Source organism: Furipterus horrens, unplaced genomic scaffold (assembly GCF_987537825.1).
Source record: "Furipterus horrens unplaced genomic scaffold, mFurHor1.1.pri manual_scaffold_5, whole genome shotgun sequence".
Taxonomy (NCBI): Eukaryota; Metazoa; Chordata; class Mammalia; order Chiroptera; family Furipteridae; genus Furipterus; species Furipterus horrens.
This window is the reverse complement of record NW_028327175.1, coordinates 47,803,208-47,827,690: the sequence shown is the minus strand read 5'-3', so window position 1 is coordinate 47,827,690 and position 24,483 is coordinate 47,803,208. Positions and strand designations below refer to the sequence as shown.

General features: G+C 42.6%; 1 protein-coding gene across 1 annotated transcript in view; it reads right to left on the bottom strand.

The window, feature by feature from the left end:
- SV2C (synaptic vesicle glycoprotein 2C) overlaps window positions 1-24,483 on the bottom strand; it is a 142,930-nt gene that overhangs the window by 61,020 nt on the left and 57,427 nt on the right. Inside the window, exon 3 of the mRNA XM_090278963.1 lies at window positions 22,217-22,368. Coding sequence (XP_090135089.1) covers window positions 22,217-22,368 — 152 coding nt within the window. The remainder of the gene's footprint in view (window positions 1-22,216; window positions 22,369-24,483) is intronic.

The window sequence follows — 24,483 nt, the reverse complement described above, 5'->3', positions numbered from 1 at the left end:
CTAAAGCATTTTTATTCTTTGACTTTGTGTATTTTAAGACATTATAAAATACCTCATCACCATTTTACTTACTTTCTTTTTCTTTTGCCCTCTCCTCCATGGATAAATCTCTTTGTTTTGTCTCTTTTTCTGAACCTTTAAATGGAAAAATACCCCTTAAATCAAATCACACTTAGGTGCTTTGATCCTGAAAGGCCAGGTTAATAACCACAGGAAAATTGAATGTTAGCTGGCTTTAAAAGCAAAATGACACATGAATGCATTGCCATTTCCCTACATTAGCCCTTCCATCTAAACTACTGAAACATCCCAGTCTTAGGAAGTGTGCTAACTATTGCTGATGAAGTCCGGCCAGCATGTACAGTCACTGTGGGATGAGCAGTGTGAAACTGCTCACCCAGATCACCTTTCATTATAAATCAGGTAAGCACAGGCTGCCCTCCTGATTGGTTATAATAAACTGCACCAAGGAAGCTTCAATTTCCCACTGAAGTCTGCATCAGAGGGAGAAGAGAAAAAAAGTCAGCAGATCAATAACCTTCCCCTAAAATGAAATTGTGATTTACAAGGCTCTTAGAGCAAGCCCCCATGCTCGTTCCTAGGACGCAGCCAGTGATGCTGCAGGCCACGCGGGCAACCAATGAAAACTGAAGCCCGGAATCGGGTTGTTATTTGCTGCTCAAACCACTGCTTTATTGAGGAAGCAGGACAATATATCAGAATAAACCTTCATTTCTTTGGATCCCTCCAGTTTGGAAATCATTGTATCATACACACAAAGCATTTGATTCTTCTTTTTTTTTAAACCCCCCAAAAATTCCCTTTAAAAATTTGTTGTACCTTTCAGATAAGGCCATTGAAAGCAAACCTTGAATATGCTGTATTGAGTGTGACAAAATGGGTATGTTATGGCGTTTTAGAATTTGAACCATAATTTCCCTCAGAAACATGCATAGACTGATGTAATATGGACTATTACTCAGTGTGAATTTTTGATACACACACTTAATTTTGGGGGAGACAAAAGGGCAAATATTAAATTACTGTGGCTAGGCCAGTCTAGAACATATACTAGTTATTTCTAAATTACTGCCTCCATTAAATTTAAATATTTATTGAATAACAGATAGTCATCCAAATCAAACTAATATGCCCATTTACATCCTGCCTTACAACAATGAACAACATTTTAAAGAAATAAAACATCTTTTGTTGAAAATAATCATATACAGAAGTCTTCCTAATAGAGCTTGTTCCTTCATGTTGTGAATTAATGCAGTTTCACTGTTTTGACATAAAAATTATTTCAATAACAAACTTCCCATGACCAAAAAAACAAAAAACAAACAACAAACCAAAAAAAGAAAAGAAAAAAGAACCCATCAGCTATGAGCTCCAGCACTGCCAATACATTAACACCTGTGTGTTTGAAGATTAGAAGAAAAACACCTGAACTGAAGGCAAGTGTTTGGGAACCTTGGCAATGACCGACTGTACTGTGTTCATGGGTGCTAATTAGCCCTGCGGATTCCTGCACTGGACAGAAATTTCATTCAGAGAGCTTCTAATCCATTCCTCAGCCTTTACGAGGTACTTGCCATAGGACAGCAGAGCATTAGCTTGGAATTAGGGGGCAGTATCATTTTCTAGTGCATGTGTCAGGGACTGAGAGACGAGGAGAACCCAAGGGCGCAAGGGAATAAGTAAGCTGGCCTCCGAGTCTTAGCCCAAGACTCTGTGCTACTTTCTCTGCGCCTCATATATATCTCATGCTCAGAAAATATTTAGTAAATAGATCATTAAAATTAACAACAATGAAACTCTTGACATTTCTTTTTCGACTGTACACAGAGAACGCTGAATAAATTATCCTTCTCACCACCACACTATCAACAGCATCGTGCAAATAATGTACATCTTTATTTCCTTTTATCAACATTTCCTTCCACCCCCACTGACAATGTGTTTTAACTACAGATTCAAATTTGAATGAAATCCTTACAAAATAAGTAATGTGTCATTTTACTTTCATAATGAAACATGTTAGAGTCCTTGCTTTTCTTACTCTGTTCACTCAGCACTGTTTTTATGGTCTTTTGTGTTAGCATTATTGTTTTTAATAGATGCAAAATATTCTACCACTTTTTGCACATCCATTCCCCTAGTGATGGACAGACAGATTGCTCCAACCATCTCCTTTCACAAACAACACTGTGGAGAAGATCCTGGTATATGAATCGACATATACCAGGGGTGGAGTATGCTAGGTCAGAGTGTACATATTTATACATTTTGACAAGCATCATCTGCTTTTCTCCAGAATGACTACCCTACATACTTTTGAATAATGCTAATTCAACCCACCCTCCCCTCATTCCAAACCTTGTCCTCACTCTCACTTGGAGTTTTAGGCCATCAAGGTCCCCAGCCTTAGCATGGTTTTGAAGAGGAGCGAGGGCCTTGTCTCCTGCTGTTTGACTCCCATGGGATATGGGCCCTGTCCACATGCACCACTACTTGATACATTCTCTCTCCTCTGCTGGGCACCATCTTGTCTTTTCTAAACAGGATAAGGCAAGGGCTAACTATGCATTAGCCTGGAACTTGGAGGCTCAGAACTGAAAAAGAAGGGACTTGCATGCAGGTGAGTGTGAAGGTGGAAGTGGGTATTAAAGGAGCAACGGTCAGTTGACTTGGGTCCTAGTAACTGACCCTCTTGGAGGACTTGCATTCCAAATCCAAATGGAAATAACAGGTCAAGAACCTGGACTGATTGCCTGGAAGGAGAAGTTGGTCTTTGTTCATCTCACTACCTTCCTACCCATTTCTACTTGTCCAGTTGGAAGGAGGGAAGGAAGAAAGGAAGGAAGGAAGGAGAGAGGGATGGGGGAGGGAGGGACAGAGGAAGGAAGGAACTTGAGAGCTGGGAGCAAACCTTGTCTGTTCAGAGGTCTCAGGCTCTGAAGTAAGAAATGGCACTGTGAAGTCAAATGGGGTGTGGGAGAGCTCTGAGCAGATGAACTGCCTTCTTTCACCAGGATGGGGGTCCTTAGCCTGGCAGATGTAAGGGATGGGGGTGGGAAGAGCAGGTATCAATGGAATTTCCATTTTCAGCCACAGTTTATACAGCTGTTGGTTCTGGAAATTTCCCTACTTTCTGGGCGAGGCTATTGGTACAATCCATCCTGGAAGAGGAGGAGGAGAAGAAGGGGACAGAATGAGGAGGAGGAGGAGGAGGAGGAGGAGGAAAGGCATTGACCCTGAATTTGGAGTCTTTGATGGAAAGCTGGGCATAAGCCAGAGTGGGTACAAGTGGCTTCTGGGGCGTCACACCAGTAGAATGGGAAACGCTATAGTGAAGCCACTAAGTGTGGCATCTTGGGGCATGTTGCATGGCTCTGAATGCCAGCTCCTCCACTTTACTAGCTGGGTGACCTTGGGCAAGTCACTAACTTCTCTGGGACTCAGAGTCCTCACCTGTGAAATATAGATAATGGTGCCTCTTCGTGGGGGAGGTTCCTCCTACTCGGTTCCACTAGCACCACCTTTGGCTCAGAAAGGGGAAAATGTCCCCTCCACAGGCTTCCTTTCCTTTCTCTTATTCATGGTACCCCCCCCCCCCCACTGTCCACTACAAGGTTAAAGAATTAACATATGTTTACTTCTCAGAACAGTGTATGGTATGTAATATGTGCTCATTAAATGCTAGTAAAGGGAATGACAGCGAATCTTTTTCTCAGGAGGGGAGTGTGTGTGGGGGGTACCCCCCTGCACCCAATTCTCAGTGCCCCCATTCCTTTTGGGAAAGTGACCTCAGCCTCAATCATAGAGCCACAGAAGTCTGGAGGGTAACACTGATAATTTTCGTGCCTTAACTTTCTAGCTGCTCAGTTCTGGAGCTTTCTATCCTCCCCACTATGCTGCTAGGTCCTCCACCAGTGCAGCATGAGATAGCCACCCCCCAGCATGACAGTCAGCTTCCTGATTTTCCGAAGCCTCTCCACTATGGGGCTCCTCTACTGCGGGCAGAAAACTCTCAGGTCATTGTAGCCGTTTCCACCTCATCACTCTTCAATCGGGCATCAGTGTTCTTCAAGTCATTACCAGGTTGACAGCCTTTTCTTTGAGAAACACCCGGGTGGATCTGATTTGGCCGGAACTGATTCTTAAGAGCAGGGGATGCCTCCCTGATGGCGCAGTGCCTAACGAATGTCTGACACTTCATAAATAAATGCCCCAGTCCGGCTCCCTCCAGCAGCCAGCAAAGACCACTGATACAGTGCTTGAGAACGGAAGTTTAAGTCCCAGGCCAGGGCAGGGGGAGGGGGAGAAAGAGAGAAAAGGAGAAAAAAAGAAAAACAACCCAGAAGCTTGAGAACCACTTTCATTTATAAAAAACTAGCAGTAGTTTAGCAATGGCAAAATCTCAGGCAATGGAAGAGCTACTTATAATTGCTATTTTAAGTAGTAGCTCCTCCAGAGGTTTGAGCCAAGTGAAATGTAACAAGACCAAAGTTCCTCCCCTCCAGACTCCGTCAGCCACACCATCATCAGGATAGGAACTCATTCCTAAAAATGTTGAGTCACAAAGGAAAAAAATAACCTTGCAGCACAAGCTTATTTAATCAAACTAATTAGAACTGGGATCAGATGTGTGGAGAGGTCTAATATCCCAGGACAGGTCATTTGTCACATGGCTCTGTGACTGAATTCAACAAAACACTCATTGTGGGCTAGTCTGGGTCAGGCATTGTGTTTGGTACCATGGAGGTAATAAAGATGACTAAGACTTGATCTCTGGCTTCAAAGAGTTCAGAAATTGCTTAGAGATCATTTTTCACTGAAGCTATAAAGAAAACTGTAAAAATTCTGGTCCCAAAATAAGGCAGAGGTGCACACTGAACACAGGAAGGGAGTGAGAGGACGTCTCAGCAAAGCCCTGGGCTAATGGTTCCTCCTACTTGGTTCCAGTAGCACCACCTTTGGCTCAGAAAGGGAAAAATGCCCCTCCCACAGCCTTTCTTTCCCTTCTCTCCCTCATGGTACTCCCCCTCTGGCCACTGCAACAAAGAAATTTCAACGCTGACCCAGGGCATCCTTGAGCGCCAACCACACACAGCAGAGGGAAGACGGCCATGAGAGGAGCTGGCGCTGCTGCTCCTTCACCCTGTGAAGCCCTTGTGCCCGGCCAGTCATTGTACACAAAGGTTGTCACATAGTTTGACTTTCATCTCTGTCATGAGATGATGCTTCTCAAAGCCTTCATAAGCCACCGAGGGTGATTCTCATGTGAAATTATGGCAGCCTCCAATAACACATTTTGCATTCCACCATCCTCTCAAAAGGTCCCTGGGGTGGTCCTTTCTCCCCTTACTCAGCAGGCCATACCCAGTCCCTGCCCTCCTGGAATCACTAGCTCACTTACAGCCTTTGGCCAAAACAAAGCTCTTGCTCTCTCTGGCTGCTGGGACTCTTCCCCTGGGGGCCCAGCTCCATTCCCTTTGGTTTAAGGGCACAGGTGTCTGATGATCAGGAGCCCCTCCTACCTTTCTCCTAGTTATGAAATCTTCCTTCCATTCAGGCTCCCAGAGAGGCACCAGCTCTCCACCAACACAAGCTGATTTCCCCTCCTCTCCCTTCCAGGTCAGCTCAGCTCTCTCTGTCTGAAACCTGGCAGCTCCTGGGCTAAGTTTGGCACCTGAGCTACAAGTGTGTTCTGTTCGGTCCATACCATGTTTTGGAAAAAAAAATCTTGGAAAATATTAGGTTATTATAGAGCCACTTAGGAAGACAGTTTAGCAGTTTCCCATCAACAGAAACATACACTGTTACCAAACAACCCAGCCATCCCCCTCCTAGGTATTTACCCAAGAAAAATGAAAACTTCATTCACCCAATGACTGGCACCCAAATTCACATAGCAATATTATTCATAATAGCCCAGATTGTAAACAACCAAAAAGGTCCATGAACTGGTGAATGGATCAACAAACTGGCCCATCCACACCGTGGAATACTGCTGAGCAACCAAAAGGAATGAACCACTGAAATGCCCAACAACATGGATGAATCTCACAGGCATTATGTCAAATCAGGGTCCAGACACAAAAATTACATACTGTATGATTCTATTTATATGAAATTTTAGAAAAGACAAAAAAGCATATCGTTGCTTAACATGGGCCAGGGATGGTGTTGGGAATTGACTGCAAAAGGGCACAAGGGAACTTTCTTTCTTTCTTTCTTTCTTTTTTTTTTACAAGGGAACTTTCTAGTGATAGAACTATGCTGTATCTTGACTGAGGTGGTAGTTGCACAGTTGTATACCTTTGTCATATCTCATCACTTAAAATTGACAAATTATATTGCATGCTGTATTCCTTTCCTATTGCTCTGTGACAAATTAGTGCACACTTAGTAGCTTAAATGCCACACAAATTTATTATCTTACAATTCTGGAGGTCAGAAGTCCAAAATGGATCTTACCGCAGTATGAGCAAGGTGTCAGCAGGGATATGTTGAAGGAGACTCTGTTTTCTGACCTTTCTCAGCTTCACAGAGCTGCCCACAGTCCCTGGCTCATGGCCCCTCCCTCCATCTTTAAAGCCAGCAACATCAAGCCAGATCTTGGCCATGCTGACAAGTTCTCTGGTGTTCTCTTCCTGCTCCATCTTCTACTTCTTAAGATCCTTGTGATTACATTGATCCTACCAGACAATCCAGAATAATCTCCCTATTTTAAGGGAGATTAACAACCTTAGTTCCATCTGCAACCTTAATTTCCCATTGCATGTAACCATATATATTCAAAGGTTTTTAGGGTCAGAATGTAGACATCTTTGGGGGGGCGGTCATTATTCTGCCTACCACATATGTAAATTATATCTCTATAAAGGTAAACTTTAAAATTGTTACATTAAAAATTAGACAGGCTTTGTATAAATATTCAGAATTCTGCCTTCTCTTGGAAAATCAGATCTGGCAACACATGGCTAAATCTGCAGTTAGTAGCTGGCACCTACTAGAGAGGGAGGGCATGGACTCTCTTATCTGCTTCAGTTCCCTTTCTTGCCAATTCCACTAATTTATATCACCTGCTTAGTCAGTCTTAAACTGTTAAGTCAAATGAAAACAATTATCTTCTGACTCTTCACAACTCATCTTCCCTTTTTGCCGCACTTCTCCCCCACCTGCCACCTAACTCTGTGTTAGTGTTGATGTGTTGTAACTATAACACTATTTGTATGTTAAAGGACACAGTGGAGTTCAAAGTAACCCAGCAAGGTTGAACTCCAAAACCCATCACAGCATTTGCGAAAGAGGCATTTTGAACCCATCGGGTCAAACAGGGAAGATGAGAAGCAAAGCCTAGATTCAGGGGTCTTTACTGTAACCCAAGACAGGATGTTTCTATACTCCCGCCTTAGCCTAGGAACATCTCTGGCTTCCAACATGGGGCCCGAAAGAGTAGATGTCCCGAAAATGTTCACCACATTCAAAGTGCAGTGCTACACTTGATCAAGTAATTTAAATGAAGGCTCAGTCTCAGTTTGTTCAGCAGTAATGGGGGCAAAGTCCTAGATTCATTTCTATGTAGGATCATTTAGATTTACACAGAAAAAAATACATACTGGTTTCATGACCCTCAACCTATTTCCTAACCCTTTCCAGTCATCTCATCAAGACATACTTTGAATTATTGAGGAGACTGGACAAGGAAATATGCAAATGGCTGAAACAGCCATTTCTTTCTATTACCACTGGGTTGCACAAGCAGAATGGACATTTTTTTGTTGTTGTTGCTAGAAGGAGAGTTCATTGGATTAATATCTATAGTAACCACCCCACCCTGCTCTAGCCCACATAATTTTCTTTTTCATATTTCCTCTCCCTTAATTGTGCCAGATTTAGAGGCTGACCATTGCCATTACCCCACCATGGAGTTCTCAGGCTCACTGTTTTCCAGTCTCTTCGCAGTGTCCTGTCCAAATCTCATGAATGCCTTTTGTCTTGTACATTCCATAGTGTGATGGGCAACCAGACTAAAGAGATCGCTGGGGGTTAAGCATGAGACTGAGGAATAAGTGGACAACACAATTCAATGTGTCCTCAAGTGGAAACATGCTCCTACTTTACAAACCAGATCAGGAACTTCCTAAAGAAAATGCACCTTCCAAACTGGAGAAGGATCCCTTTAGGAATCACTCAGTTGCATATTTAGATTTCCCTCATCTTGCTTTCAACTGCAAATTCTAACCCTTTAAAAACCTATTCTTCTAAGGCTCCATTCTAGGCATAATTGTGCATCTTATGGAAGTGGCTACATAGACCTTCTCAGTGTGGTCCAGTTGTGCTGAACAGCCACATTTGTTAAGAAGTGACACCATGGGTCTTTAAGTGGGATTGCCTTGAGATAGTCTAGAAGCAACAGTAAATCTAAGCTCAATTTTGACAGAGACAGCTGCAAAAAATATATAATCACCAAATCAGACCATAAAGAATAGGAACTTCCAGGTCATTCAGCACCAATGCCTCTGCTGGTACGTTATGTAGAAATTAAAGTTTGGTTTACTCCTTACAAATACAAGAATATTGCACTTACAAAAAAAAAAAATAGATGGACAGATTTACAACCTTTCACCTTGACAGTGGGGATAAGTGAAGAAAGTATTGCTTTGGGGAACCTTCTATGCATATGGAAGAAAAATGATGTTTAGGTCCTGTAGAGGTACCTAAGATATAAGGAAAGCCTTCTCTACCCACCCTTTCACCAAACTGTAAATGTCTCTTGCCCTCTAAACCAGTTCAGCATTACTGATGAAAATCTGGTGAATGATCTTATGCTCAAACAAGGAACATTTTAGAGGATGACAATTTTTATGTTCCTTCAAGTGAAAGTTAATTTAGAAGCACAGCAGGTAGTTACCAAGACTTGGTAATGGGGCTAATTGTAAGGCTTGGATAAAGGATCTAATTAGGTTAATGATGAATCCAGCCCAGCAAGGGTATTTTCAGAATAGTTCTTTTCAAATAAATACGCAGAGACATGCATTTTGTCTAGAGATGTGCATTTTGTCTAGTTCACAATACTGAAATGTCCAGAGAAATGAGATTGTCAGTTCTTATGGAAGCCTAAGGATATCATCAGACCTTATTTAAGAGAGAAAGAAAGAGACCAGTGTTTCAGAGTTAGCTTTGCAGTAGATATCTAACAAGAACACCAGAAAAAAATCAATAACTTTCAATGTCTTCAAAGGGTAGGGTAGGGTACGTAGGTGGGTGTGCTTCTGATGACTGACGGGCCCTCTGTTTGTTAAGACCATAATGGGTGTGCCATGAGAACTGTATCTTCTCAAAATCCATATGGTGAAGCCATAACCCCTAATGTGAATGTATTTGAAGACAGGGTCTTTAGGAAGAAATTAAGGTTATGAGGTCACAAAGGTGGGACTGAATCAGATACAAGAACAAGAAGCAGTCCCATCTCAACCCCATCTGTGTCTCTCTTTCTCCCTCTCTCCACCGTGTGAGGACATAACAAGAAGATGGCCAGGAAGACAGCTCTTAACCAGAAATCAAATCAACTGGCAACACGATCTTGGACTTCGCAGCCTTCAGAACTGTGAGAAAACAAATTCTGTGGTTTAAGCCATCTAGTTGATGGCATTTTGGTGTGGCATGTCAATAAGACCCATACAGGTGGGTTATGTGAGTTTGGAGCTAGAACCTAGGCAGAATTAAATTTCTCTTCATTCTTATGCAGGTGAGTGGGGTGGGCAATGCAGTTAGATTCTAGAAGGTAGGAGGTACCAGTGAAGTCACATGCCGGGTGGGGATGGGAAGAGAGAAGACCTCATGTAGCCTTTGAAAGAAACATGAATATCAAATGAAGATTTATAAAGTTGTGGGGTATAAAGAATGTGATGCAAAAATCTCTGATCTCTCACATCATTTTCAGTAAGATAATTTTTTTAAATGACTGAGTACAACTGGTTTTTCTCATTGCAAATGATAGAGGCTTTGGTCTTAGAATGTTTGGTGAGGGGCTATGACAGCATCACCCAGACAGATGGTGGCCACATGGCCGGCCACACACACACACACACACACACACACACCCCTTCTGTGTTGCTCTTTAAGAACGTCTCTTAGCTTTGTCATGTCTGGAGACCATTTTGAAGAAATGAGGATGAGAAGACTGGCTCCAATTTCTAACCTTTCATTTTCTGTGTCACTTTGGTATATGACAAGCTTTCCATGCAATAGGTTCTCCATTTGAAAAATGGGAATATTGCTTACTGCTGCTTTTGCTCCCGAGATTATTAGAATAAATAAGATGATATATATAAAAATACCCTTCAAAAAGGTATTATTTCTTCCTACTTCTAATTTTGAAATAATTCTAAATTCACAGAAAACTGCAAAGACAGTGCAGAGATTTCATGTACCATTTACCCAGTTTCCCTCAATGGTTAGAAATGGTTAGACCCTACATAACTATAATACAATATCAAAAGTAGGAAACTGATGTTGGTACAATGTGTGCATGTTCTATGCCATTTTATCACATTTGTGGATTTATGTAACCACCTCTGCAACCAAGAGTCTATTCTTTCTTCCAGAGGCTACCCCATTACAATCATACCTGCTCCCCTTCTCATCACCACCCCTAACCTCTGCCAACCATTAGCTTGTTCCTCATTCCGATATCTGTCATCTCCAGAATGTTATATAAGTACACCTTTTGAGATTGGCTTGTTCACCCAGCAAAATGCCCTTAAGGTCTGTACAAACTGTTGTTTCAATTGTCCACTGCCTTTTATTTCTGAGTAGCAAGCACTTTATGGTATTGTAGGACATTTTGGTTGTTTCCACTATTGGGATATTACAAATAAAGGTGTTATGAACCATCATAAACACATTTTTTGTGTGTACAAAAATGTTTATTTCTCTGGGATAAAGGCCCAGGAGTGGAATTGTGGGTCATATGTCAGGCATGTTTAGTCTTTTAAAAGAAACTGCCAAGCTCTTTTCCAGAGTGGCTGTACTATTTTGCATTTCCACCAGCAAAGTATGAGACATTTAATTTTTATTCATCCTCACCAGCATTTGGTACTGCCATTAATTTTTTAAACTACTATAAAGTGCATTCACTAATTGTCATCAAGGCAAGTCCTAATGCAGCCCTAAAGCTCTTGGAGTAGGCACCTATATCCATAGTAAACAAAACCAACTTTTCTGGTTTTATTTATTGTATATATGAGTGCCTACTCTCTCTACTAGAGATAAACTCTCTGGGATTTGTGGAGGACCTAGTCTGCTAGTCAGGTTGGGATTCACATTGCTTTGAGGAGGACCCAGAGGTCTAGTCAACTGTTACCTGAGAACTAGAAAGTCTGGTCAACTGAAATGCTGCAGAGAATTCACAGCAGCTAGGGCTTTTTAGAGCCTTGTACCTATACTTTCTGAAGCTAACGTGGAAAGACCACAGAAGTCAGAACTATATCCACCTTCATATGGGCCCAGATTCTTCTCTCTGGCAGTGTGCTGAAGGGCCTTTTCTGAATGAGAATGCTGGGATAGATACCTTGTCTAAGTCATGCATTGATAATTATTAATTACTAACAGCAGGTCTTGACCTAAGGATTGCAGCTTGCAGAAAAATCAACTCTCTCTGAGACCTTTGAAGAATAATCAAGCCAATGTCAAAGCTGCTTGGTGGACTGGAAACTGAAGCTGTGTAACTTGACCCAATCTCTCTTAAACTGTTTTCTTTAAGCCTGGGTGCTGAAATTTTGAGTTTGCTGATGGGCCAAGACAACCATCTAAAGAAGGATTCTCTTGGCTCCTGCCATTGTCTGAGCCTGGTTCTCCAGCCTTCCTGACCATTCTGTGAGCTACTTAATGGCCTTCCAATAAATTTATGTTCTGATAAAGTCAGCCAGGGTTGCTTTCTGTTATTTATATCCCAAAACTAATCAACACGGAAGGACTATATTTAAACTTTAGATTATAAACGATATAAATATTTCTAAAATATTTTCCAGAGGAAAAATGGAATCGTGCAGCAGATGTGGCTAGTTGTCTCCAATATCCACTCTCTCCTGACTTGATTCTCTTTTCTGTTTGGAACAGAAGACTACTGTATGTTTCCCAGACTCCCTTGCAGCTAGGTATGGTCATGTATTGAAGTCTGGACAATGAAATTTAAGTGGATTTGTGTAGGACTTTTGGGAACATTCTTCATGGGAGCACAGACATACCCTCATACTTCTTTCCTGCTTTGTGCTTCCTAAAATGTGAACCTACTGACTAGACTGTACTAAGCATGGTGGAACTGTGAGATAAAAGGAATTGGGGACTTTGATGATGACTGTGGAGCTACCATTCCAGCCCTGGACTACCTCCATCCAAGCTTCCTTTATATGATAGAAAACAAATTCATATCTTATTTATGGTAGTTAATTTGTTTTTTATTTTATATCAACTATATAGATGGTGAAGAAATGGAATGTAGGATTCTAGTGGCTTCCTAGAATTAAAAAAAGTATTAGTTATTCCAGCCAAGATGGAGGCATAGACCGACATGCTCTGTCTCCCTCCACAACGAAGGACTACAACTACTGCAAAACCAAAAATAATAAAAAGTTCGAGAAAATATAGCTACATGGAAATCCAACATATGAAGTCATAAACAAGTGGTGCTAGTCTGGACAGGTAGGAAGGGTGAGACTGCAGCTAAGAGATCGAACTGTGCTGGAGGTGGCAGCTGCAGCAGTGAACAGTGGGACCTGGTAAGCAAATACCCATATTTGGGGGGAGGAGAGAAGCACCTGGGAGCCGGCCCTGGCTGCAGACCAGACCCGTCTGCTCGCGATTCCAACGCCCGGGAGGGCAGACCCCGTTGTCTTGGACTGTGAAGATGGAGAACGCTCCCGGTTCCTCAGCGGAGAGTAACAGCAGGAATCCATCTTGGACCCCTGCCCCTACACAAAGTGCCACTGTGTGGTGAGAAAGGTCACCAGGTTGTGATGAGCACACGGGGCTCTGCCCAATATAGCATAGGAGGTGTGACAGCACCCCGCCGAAGAAGGAAAGAAAAACAAAACGGTCAGAATAGCAAAATTAATGATTGAAATACCAATCACACAGCTAACAAAAAAACAAATAAAGGCCTTGACCAATGAACAAAGGGCGAATCTTTCTGAGGCTCAGTTCAGAGATATAGTCATAAGGCAACTTACAGACCTAATAGTGGGGCTGAATCAAGACAGGGAAGGAATGAAGGCTAGTCCTGCTGAAGTGAACACAAATACATACAAGACAAGTGGTGAGGAAGGGAAAGCCATGGATCAAATCAACAAATCAGAACATAGGGAGGGAACAAACAGTCAACCAGTGCAGAAAGAGGAAACAAAAAGTGAAAAATATGAGGAGAGGCTGAGAAACCTCTGGGACAGCTATAAGCGAACGAACATTCAAATTTTAGGATTGCCAGAGGGTGAAGAAGAAGAACTAGAAATTGAAAAATTATGTGAAAAAATAATGAAGCAGAACTTCCCTAACTTGGGGAAGGAAATGAACTTACAGGTCTAGGAAGCACAGAGAGTTCTGGATAGGCTGGACCCAGGGAGGACCACACCAAGACACATTATAATCAAAATGTCAAAAATTAAAGATAAAGAGAGAATCTTAAAAGCAGCAAGAGAGAAGAATTATGTACAAAGGGGTCCCAATTAGACTATCAGCGGATTTCTCAAAGGAGACTTTACAGGCAAAAAAGGACTGGCAAGAAATATTCAAAGTAATGAAAATCAAAAACCTACAACCACAATTACTCTCTCCAGTGAAGCTGTCATTCAGGATAGAAGGGCAGAGAAAGTGTTTCCAGGACAAAGTAAAACTGAAGAAGTTCATCAGATCCAAACCACTGTTATATGAAATGTTAAAGGGACTTGTTTAGGAGAAAGAGGATCAAAACTCTGAACATTAAAATGGAAACTGTATCACAACAACCAACAGCAGAAACAAGGGAATTGAAACAAAGGCAAACTAAGTAGGCAACGATAATGGGAAAACAATTATAAGTATGGGGAACATATTGGGGGGAGGTCAGCAGGGAGGGGGAAGGGGGAAAGGAAGGGAGATGGTACAGGAATTAAGAAGCATAGGAGGGAGTGGAGTAGACAGGAAGATGTTGAGATGAACTATATGCACAACAATGGGCATGGACTAAGGGGGTGACTACTGGAAGGAGGGGGGTCACTGGGTGGAGGGGAAAAAGGGAAAAGAAATTGGGACAACTGTAACAGCATAATCAATTTTTTAAAAAGTATTAGTTAATTTCTCACTTCTACACTCATATATTCAAAACTATGGTAGCTACTAGGCTACCACAGATGTTGTTGTTACTAGATGTTGTGCTTAATATGCTAATACATTTTGATAACTATATTTTGAAACAATGGGTTTAATTTACAATCCTATTTATTTTATTTTCTGCATTTAAGAGCATTATTCTGAAAAGGGGTCTGTAGGCTTCACCTGATTACCTGAGGGTGATGGATTACCAACCCCTGCTCTGCAGTGTAGCCTAGCAGTGTTAGCAGCACAGGAGCCTACATACAGTTCCTTCACATCAGCACATGAGCAGGAAAACTGCCATATTTTTAAAGCCCCTTTCTCCATTTAAGATCATGTGCTTAAGGTCATGTGCCTGGTACATCATCCGGGACGCAGAAGGCTCTCAACAAAGACCAGCACCCCTTCCTTTACTGGGGAGCTTGACTGGAGGAGTTTAGACCTGAGCCCTATGGTAACTGGCTTAGTGCACAACAGAGGCAGTTTCTCGGAGTTCACTGCTTGGGCTTCAAAGATCAGAGTGAGAATGTTGAAAAGCACTTCCCCAAACTGTGAAGAACTCTTGATCCCTCAGGAAGAAGAAGATATGTCTTTTGGGAGGGAAGAAGGGGAAGCTATCTGCACCCTAGCTGATAAACATATTTTCCACAGGTGATGCAGTTAGGATGTGGAGAGAGACAGGGAGGCTGGGGTGGGAGAACTGGCTGTGGCTGTGTTTAAGAATGAGAGACTTCCGAAACACTTGCTTCTGGGTACCGTAAACACTGCAGCATATTCACTGGAAGAAATGGCCATCTACTTAATGCCGTAGTAAAGCCTTTTTGACCTCATATCCATTTCGTAAGCCCGTAAAGACCTTTTCATTATTGTTTGTGGCTGATGTATCTTATTACTGCACAGGGAAAACTGGATTAAAGAGTAAAGAAAAGCTGAGTCCAAGGATCATTTTGTTGAAATGAAAGATCAGACTGATCCTAAAATGGACAAATTAAGAAATTACACTGGGGTACACTGATGTACTAAATTGATCCCCTTTGTAATGTCTTACTGAGACACTTGGACACAAATATCTTAAGGGCTGTGCTGTGATATTCAGTAAAAAATGGAAAAGCTGGGCAGTAGGGCTCAAGGCCATGTAGCACCTGCCTGTCTCAGCTGGGCTTGTGAGGGGACCCCAGCTGTTATTTTAGACTTCCTTTGTCACACTGCAGTGGGTACAAGTTCTGTTCTTGTACCTTTGTCTTTTTATCCATCTCTACAATCTTCAAATGATAAGCAAAAGTTGAGAGAACATGGTTAGGAGAAGGTGAATAAAATCTTTTTAATATTCTAGTTCCTTCTTTCTCCCGCATCTCAATTTTAGCTCCATTTGTGGAAAGAAGACTACATGAACTGAACATTTGTGCCAGGTATGGTGCTAAGTCACTACGTTTTGTATGTAGCTCTCTAATACAGCAACCCTGTATTATGCACATTTTATAGGTGAGAAAACAGAGGACCAGAGAGCCCAAGGAACTATCTAAAGGTGACAAAGCTAGAGAATGGCAGAGCTGGCTTGGAACCCGAGCCTGACTTCCATCTAAGCCCATGCCATAAACTACTCTGCTGACTGCCTGTGTCCAGAATTTATAGTGGCTGCTGCTAAGACAAAGCTTGGCTCTGTCTGGTTCTGTTCATGTAACCTGCACGCTTGGCTAGTGATAATGTGGCAGCAGGTGAGGGGTGTCAGGCTCTTGTGCTTTCTACCTGGGGAGAATGGACTATGGTCTTTAGGATGGGTCTTTATGCTGTCTGTGCCCTTTGAATATCAATTCATCCAACAAATGAATAAAAGATTCTGATTCATTGGGTTCCAGATAATTAAGGTCTTACAGTATTATATTTTCTTTGATTCCCTTTCATTTATCTTAACTTTTATCCTATCTTGTTTTTCCTCTTACTCCTCTGATCTTCTCACCCTCTTGTGAGGTTTACCTGCATCTTACATATTTCAGTACATACACCCTCTTCCCTGGAGCTCTAAGCTCATGTTGGGCTGTGCTGACAGAGCCTGGGTATCCAGTGTAGGGTATGAACCTGACAGCAATAATAGCTGCCATTTTTGAGTACTAATTATGCACTAGGTGTTCTAACGTGAACATTAATCCCCACCCACAGTGCTGGAATGGGGCTGAAGGAGACTGAAAAACTTGACAAAGCTCACACACCCAGAAACAGGGGGCTGAGACTCAAAACCAGCTCTCACGGCCCCACCTCTCCCTCTGCCACAGTGCCTTCCTTCCCTGCTGCCTTCTTTAGCCAGACAGCTATTCAACTCCCTCCTCCTCCCAACCCAGTTTCACCATCAGGGAGAAGAAATGTATTAGCTTCACACGTCTTGTAACTAAAGGAAGCGAAGACATTTTGGTCATTGGACAACCTTGGGAATATGTGTATTTTTAAGCCCTGACATCTCACCGTGGCTGGAAGGAGGGCTGGGTGGGGTCTGGCTCTGTGGGTACACTGTGGGTGAGGTCTGCAGGGAAGGGTGGGCCAGATGGAGGCCCTGGGGCTGCCCCAGGGCTGAGTGCAGACCCTGGGTGCTGTGGGCTTTAAGAGCTGAGGCCTGCAGAACCTAGGACCTTCCCACTTAGCTAATGGAATGTCCTTGTTGCACACTGTCATGCATCCCAGCAGGGGACAACACGTCATCTGATTCACAGGCAAATTTAAAAGAGAAAATGACGACAAGAGGGTTTAATGGAGCAGACAGCATTGCCATTAGCAGCAACGTGGGAGCTGGGCCTGAATGCCAGAGAGCTCTCAGCCAAGGAGGGAAAGTGCCTGGGATTCAGCGCTCTGGCCTATTTTCCCCTTAAGTCACTGGCACTTCCAGTAAATGCTGAGGCATCCTGATTACTAGGGGTGTGGGGGAGGAGCAAAGCTGAAGGACAATCTCTACACGCAGCTCTCTGTTCTCGCACATAGCGCTTGCTCTTTGGTGAACCAAGGGCTGATCCCCACTGTGGATCAGACATCATGAGCTTGAGAATAAGTGTGGGGTCAAGAAGAGCCACATTCTAAACACCGGGCCTCTGCTGTTGTGGGCAACTGATTTCCGAGGCAAGGGCATTTCCTCCGGGTGGGCTGTTCTCCCACCCTCCCTTGCTTTACTGGGGGACTGTTATTTGCTACAGGGGGACAAACAGCCCAGGAGCTCCTGAATGGATGGAACTGGTCACAAGGGACATGGCACGATGACATCCAACCACTCTACCTCCTAATGTCTTGTCAGAGCAGGCAAGGTAGTTTTATCTTGGGAACCTTCAGATGTTGGCAGCCGTCCAACTCCAGGGAGCTTTCAGCCGCAGGAGTCGTGATGTGATGTGAGGGCAGAGCACTGTCATTGTCTGAGGCTGTAGGGAAACTCATCTTCGGCAGGCCAGAGGGTTCCCTCCATCTGTCAGGAGCTCCGGCACAGCCCAGGTCTCAACTCACCAGCCCTTCCTGGTGCTGTGTCTGACTTCAGGAGAATCTTTCCTTCCAGCATCTTAGTGACTAGCTAAAGGTCCATTTCGCATCAGAAGCTTGTCTGGAGCCAGAACTCCAATCTCATGGCATCAGGCTGGAGGTGTGCACTGACAACTCTGCCATACATGCAGGAAGGTGACCCCCTCATGATAATGTGCGTCATTTGTCATTTGAAATACTTGCCATGTGGATGCCAATTATTGGCTCCTTCCATCAAAAGCAAATCCTATTACCCATATAAGAGGAGCCAGGACCTGATGCTCAGTTGTTTTATGATGCGCCGAATTCCTTCCCTGCAGGGTGACAGCTCTGTACACTGTCCAGGTGATGGCACCCAGAGGTCTCCTGAGTGGGGAGGACAGAGGGGCAGGACCCAACTGCGCTCATTTCTATGGTGTGGCATCGTATACACACTGCAGAATTTCAGAGGGAAACAGAAAGCTTTTTATTTTTTTAAGAAACTGCAGGGGAAATGGATAGACTTTTAACCTCTTGTCTAGTTTACATAAAGTAAAAAGATGTGTCATGGTAAAGAAGAGCTATCTGAATATCCAAGTAACTTTTAAATATGATTCTACACCTGATGAATGGAAAAGCCCTTTAGCATGGATGAAACCAACAATACTGAAACTCCAAAACCAAGTAAGCCGACCCTGCAGGTCAGACTGCTCTTCTCTTCGCTCCATTCACAGCCCTTCCTGTATGTACATGATGAAGACCCAGGGGCTTCTGAGATCGTCCACTGGGAGAGGCAGTGAGCTGAAGGATCTCAAACCAGGCTGCAGGATAGAACTGCCTGGGAGCCTCAAAAACTATCCCCAGCCCAGAGAATCTGCTTCAGTTGGTCTGGTATAGTAGCATTGGTATTCTCAGGGGGTGGCAGGAGCAGTAAACATTTATAAAAAAGTGTTTATGAAAAAACAGAAACAAACTCATAGACAGAACAAACTGATGGTTGCAAGACAGGAACGGGGAGGGGAGGGCTGGGTGAAAATGGTAAAGGGAGTAAAACGTACAGATTGGTAGTTACAGAATAGCCACAAGGATATGAAGTACAGCTTAGGGAATATTGTCAATAATACTGTAATAACTACGAATGGTGCCAGGTGGGTCCTAGACTTACCAGGGGATCACTCTGTTGAGTTATATAAATGTCCAACTACTATGCTGTAAACCTAAAACTAATACAATATTGAATGTCAATTGTAATTTAAAAATTTTTAATTAAAAAATAAAAGCATATTCAGGAAAAATCTTAGCTCCACCACTAAAAAAAAAATTATATATTAATCCATATGGCGATGTGCAAAGTCTTAAGCACCCACCTTAATGAATACCTCTAATTCCCTCCCACCCATCTAGTTACAGAACATCATCGTCCCCCAGGGGCCTCAGCACAGGATTTTGAAACTTAAACTCTTTTACTTTGAAAAAATTAAAACTCTTCAAGTTGTAAAAGTGTTAACAATGAATTCATCATGGGTATTTTTTAAATCTCCCATGTTGGTTCTAACACATATACAGGATTGATTGCGATAATTTGCTGTTTTTGCCATAGAGAGCCTTCAATAAAGCATGAGCATAAGGTTTTAATATTCTGTTATGATTTCTTAACCAGGTCATTATTTCTCAAAGCCCTACAATATGAAAATTAAAGGCAGCCTCAGACACATTTAATGTTGTTGTATTGTGATTGCTTTTGTGACTTTTCATACATTGTTTATGATCCACAAGCTCCCATTTTTTTAGTGATATATGAGGGGGGGGGTCCAAAAAAACAAATCTATTTATTAAAAATTGTGAATTTATTCCTAAATGTTTAAACTTGAGTCACCTTCAAAGTACTCTCAGTTGATATAATACACCTATTGGATGTTTTTTCCACTGCTCAAAACAGTTTTTGAACTTGTCAGTTTTGATGCCTTTTAGTGCTCCTCCTGGGTTTTGTTCCATCTTTTCCACTTTGGCAAAACATTTCCCTTTGAGGACTTTTTTCATCTGGGGAAACAAAGAAAAGTTGCTTGGGGGATGAGATAGGGTGAATTGGAGGGTGGGGCATGGGGGAAATGCCACTTCTGCTCAAAAACTGCTGAACACTCAGCACAGTGAGGGCAGGTGCACTCTTAAATCATCCACCATGAAATGGACAAACACATTGAAAGAATCTTCAAAAAAAATTCACTGAAGCCAAACACAGCCTCTTACAATGCCAGCTGGTACACTGATACAGGTGGGTTCCTAGAGCACTCACCTAGCGGGGGAAGCATGTACTACAAGAAAGGGGGTCCTTTCTCATGTGGCTTAGGCAGATCTTTTTGCTCTATACAAGACTATCTTATATGTGTCTGAGAAAAATAAAGGTAGAGATCATGCTAAATTTTTGTGGTTCAGCCACTGACTGAGAGTTGGCAAGGCCAGAGACAAACTCTGGAGCCCCACCACAGTTCAGGGGCAGGGATGTATAAAAGGCAGGAGCCTGAGGAACAAGCCCTAGTGAGGGAAAATAAAAACAAGAGCAACCATGCCCAGGCCTGGAAATACGCAGACTGCAGAAGCTAATCTGAGTTATGAGCTTAAGAAGGCCAGTAGGAGAAACTCTGAGATAGGATAGGAAGGGAGGACAAGGGAGGCAAAGGCAATAAACCCAGGAGCCAAGCTGCTCCAGAGAATAAGTGCTGTCCTCAGAGGCTGAGGCACAGAATGGGGCCTCAGAAGGAGTCCAGCTCCCAGGTTGTGCCCTGTGCGAGTACCTGGCAGAGACGGCCAGGGAGGCTGCATCGGTCTCCACCTGAACAGCGCTCCTTATTTTAATTTGCGCAAAGACTGCAAGTGGACTAGCGGTGGCTCTGGGAGCAATGCTGGGTACAGCTGTACTCCTGTCCATAAGTGCTAAGAGGCAATTCCTTACATGAAAGTGAAGTGGCTTTTCCGTTCACAACAGCAAGCTGAGTGGGGCAGGAGGTAGAAGCAGCCCTACAGAAGAAGGTTCTGTGGGTGGCTGAGGTCCTCAGGTCCCAGATGAAGGAGGAGAAACTCCTTGGATTCCTCAGGTGGTGGCAGAAGACGAACCTCATGATGAATGTGGGTTACTGCCTGGATGAGCGCATCTCTGGCCCAGAAGTGAACAGTTTCATAGAGGTAGGCCCATCACCTGAGCTTGGCACCCCACACTCAAATATTTGGCAAAGGAAAGTTCTTTTCAGGCCAAGTAACAAGTTTCTTATGTATTGTTTTTGTTGTTGATAAATACAGTTTTGGTTTGCATATAACATTCTAGGCACATTAAAAGAAAGAGTGCAACAACATGAATTTTGTAATTCAGCATGATAAAACAAATGACGCTGTATCTGAATACTAAATTCTGTCTTGTCTTTGATCTTAGCAAGGGGTTGAATTCACTTAAGGTTATTCCCTAACAGGACTCTGCTTTATAATGAAAATTTTCTCTATTCTAAAAAAAAAAAAGGAAAAAATAGCAGAAAAATAAAAAATGAGCAAAGAGTGGATTTTTGAAATCTAAGTTCAGATTGATTAGATTTTAGACAGAACAACAAGTGAGTTTTTGAGTCACATGTGGTTTCAATTTATACAGTATTCATATTTGGCAAACTTCAGCCTGTCTGCACACACATACAAATATAACCAGAACACCTCCCCTCCCCTTTCCTCATATATTAAATTCGATTCCTGGATTCGGTTAACTTCTCCCTGAATTTCACTGTTTGTGGGTGAAGCAACTGGGAGCCCATGGCTTCTGAGTGGGGAAGTGCTGCTTGAAACATGAAACCTCTAAATATTCTGAGGTGGCAGGAGTGGTAGGTATTGTAATTAGGAGAAACTGAGGAGGGGATCTGTGGACCAAGGACAGGAGAGTCACCTCTTAAGTTCAAGACAGGGTTCTTCCTGCTGCCACCGCAGTTCTGAGCTGTCAGAGAGGGGGGCTGACACTGGCTGAGCTTTGGACTGGGCCAAAGGGGAGCAATAAAAGCTCTTGTGTGCCTGATACGTATGTATGACAGTCCCCCCAATAACTGTAGATCATGTTGCCTTACATACTGATTATGATCTGTGTCCTCTCATGTCCACCTGGCGGGGGCCCCAGAGCTGATCGCACATAAGAAAAATGAAAGCGATGTCTCTAAAAACAGCAAAATGTAACAATATTCCTAAACAACCTAAACAACCAATGGCACCATCTTACCTTATACAGATCTCTGTATGGGGGGAAATCCTAGACATTACGAAAGGGCAACATGCTGATGACTGTGTTGTTCTCAAATCAGCAAGTACAGGAGAGAATAGGGATGGGAATGGAGCTGACTTAAAACATGGTGGCCGCTCCTACCGTAGTGCGGGATGACAGCCCAGGCCATGGCAGAGGCGTAGATGCCGCCGATCATCCAGAACATGCAGAGCCAGCTCAGATGCTCGCCCCGCTTCTCTCGGGCCAGCACCTCTGCGAAGTAGGAGAACACGATGGGAATGGCCCCTCCAATCCTGCCAGGAGGTACAGAGAATACATGAAATCAGGGCCGGTACAGTCACGTGAGACACAAAGGGCAGAATCAAAGCTAGCTCTAAACACATGTTCTACCTTTGTGCCAGCATATCGAAGAGAGTATATTTTCTATTCTTTCATAACTTTAATGTTATAATCCCTATATGTAATACATGTTTATTATCCCTCTAATACCTTGAAGCTGCAATTAAGCTAGGTTTCTAAAGGGTGGCAGTGGTGTCCTACTTGTGGTTTACAGATCTCAGCTTAGGATTCCGATGGGCTTTCCAGCTCAGTGTTGAATGGTCTACATATTTGCCAAAAATGACAATATTTGGTATGATTTGCCCCATTCATTATGTGGTGACTTTGGAAACAGCTTCAAACACTTGTGGGAGGCTGTCTCTAACTATCCCCACCCACTGCTATGGTATAGCGGCTGTTCCCAATCAGGCTGATGTTCTGACAAACAGGGTCATTTCCTAGAATGACTCTGGTCCCAATCCAGTAGACTCATCGCTGAATGAGTACATGAGCAAGGGGATCTTGTAGAATCAAATAAGGAGCTATTGGTTTAGACACCAAAAGAATGAGGTACAATGCTTCTTTCCAGTCTGGGTAATGATAAGAGGTGCTGGTCGAGTTCTGGAGAGAAGATATGATTGGTCACTTCTACTCAGGGTAAGGGTTCTATAATGTGGGTCCATTGAATAAAAATTTTGTCACTCCAGGCAGAAGAGCCATAGATCTCATCAGAATTTCAAATAGGTCTTGACCCCTACCTTTTAGTAACCACTGCCTCAGAAAGTAAGGCAATATGCAAAAACATTACTTTCTATCATTCCAAACAATATATGAAATCTTAAATAATTTTTTAAAGATGTGAACAATGTAAGCAAGTTGTAGAGACAACACCTAGTGATATAGTTTAAAAAATAAGTGCTGATTCCTTTATGTTCAGATTTTTGTAAGGTGAATTAATATTGACATTTCATGTAAATTCGATGTCAAGGAGTAAAATATGTATTTATCCACTTAGTAATAACTGATTTCTTTAGAGCCCTTGCTGTGATAATACAGTATTGGTAGTGACTTCAGCAAATGCAATTTGGAGAAAGACCATATCTGCAGGAAACCGGACACACCAAATGAACCACAGGATTCATAATGTTACTCTACCTCAACTGGTAGGTCAAAATATGGCCCCATTTCACAGGTGTGCCCTGCTTAAAGTTGTGCACTGCTGGATAGGGGCAGACCACTTAAGCTGATAGTTTTCAATTAATTTGAAAAATATTAATTGAAATTAACTTAGTAGCTATAAGCAGCATTTTAAAAATTAAATAGAGATAAATATATTTGAGTACTACTCAAGTAATAAGGATAAGTATCACTTCATAAAAACTTTTGTCTCCATTATAAACATATTTATGTTTCAATGTCATTTGTATATGGGTATACATATATATGAAAATATATAATGAGGCCCAATGTGTTCCTTAATGAGAGCTGCTGTTCCAAGAGTTTAAAAATCACTAACTTAAAGCATCTATACCTGTTTCTTTGGGCTATGAATGTGGCAGTTGTACCTCAAATTTCTAGACACATGACTCCCTATGACTTCCGATGCAGCACAATTTAATGCCATCACACCATGGGTAGCCAGCCAGGTCCCAGTCTATCAGCAAGACCCCCAAACAAGAAACAAAGGCACGTGGTGCTGTCAGAGCTGGCTCGATACCACACCACCTGGGGCACACAATCCTCTGTCTAGCTTCTTATGGACCTCAAAGTATGGACAGCTAGTTGAATATTAAAATCCAACAAAATTTTGAACAGATTTAACCCTTTGAGTGCCCACATTGCTGTGAACGATGCTGACAAATTTTCCCAAAAGTGCCAGCGTTGCTCCCAGTGACTCTTTTCTCGATGGCTAGAAATGTAAATAACAATGGAATAATTCATATTTTATGTTTTGTTCTCTTTTTTTGTACCTCAGGTTATATATTGATATAACTTTTTCTCATGCTGATCCAAAATTTGAATTATGCATGGCACTCAAAGGGTTAAAATGGTTTCATGACAGCACACAATTTTAATGGGAAGTAAAATGT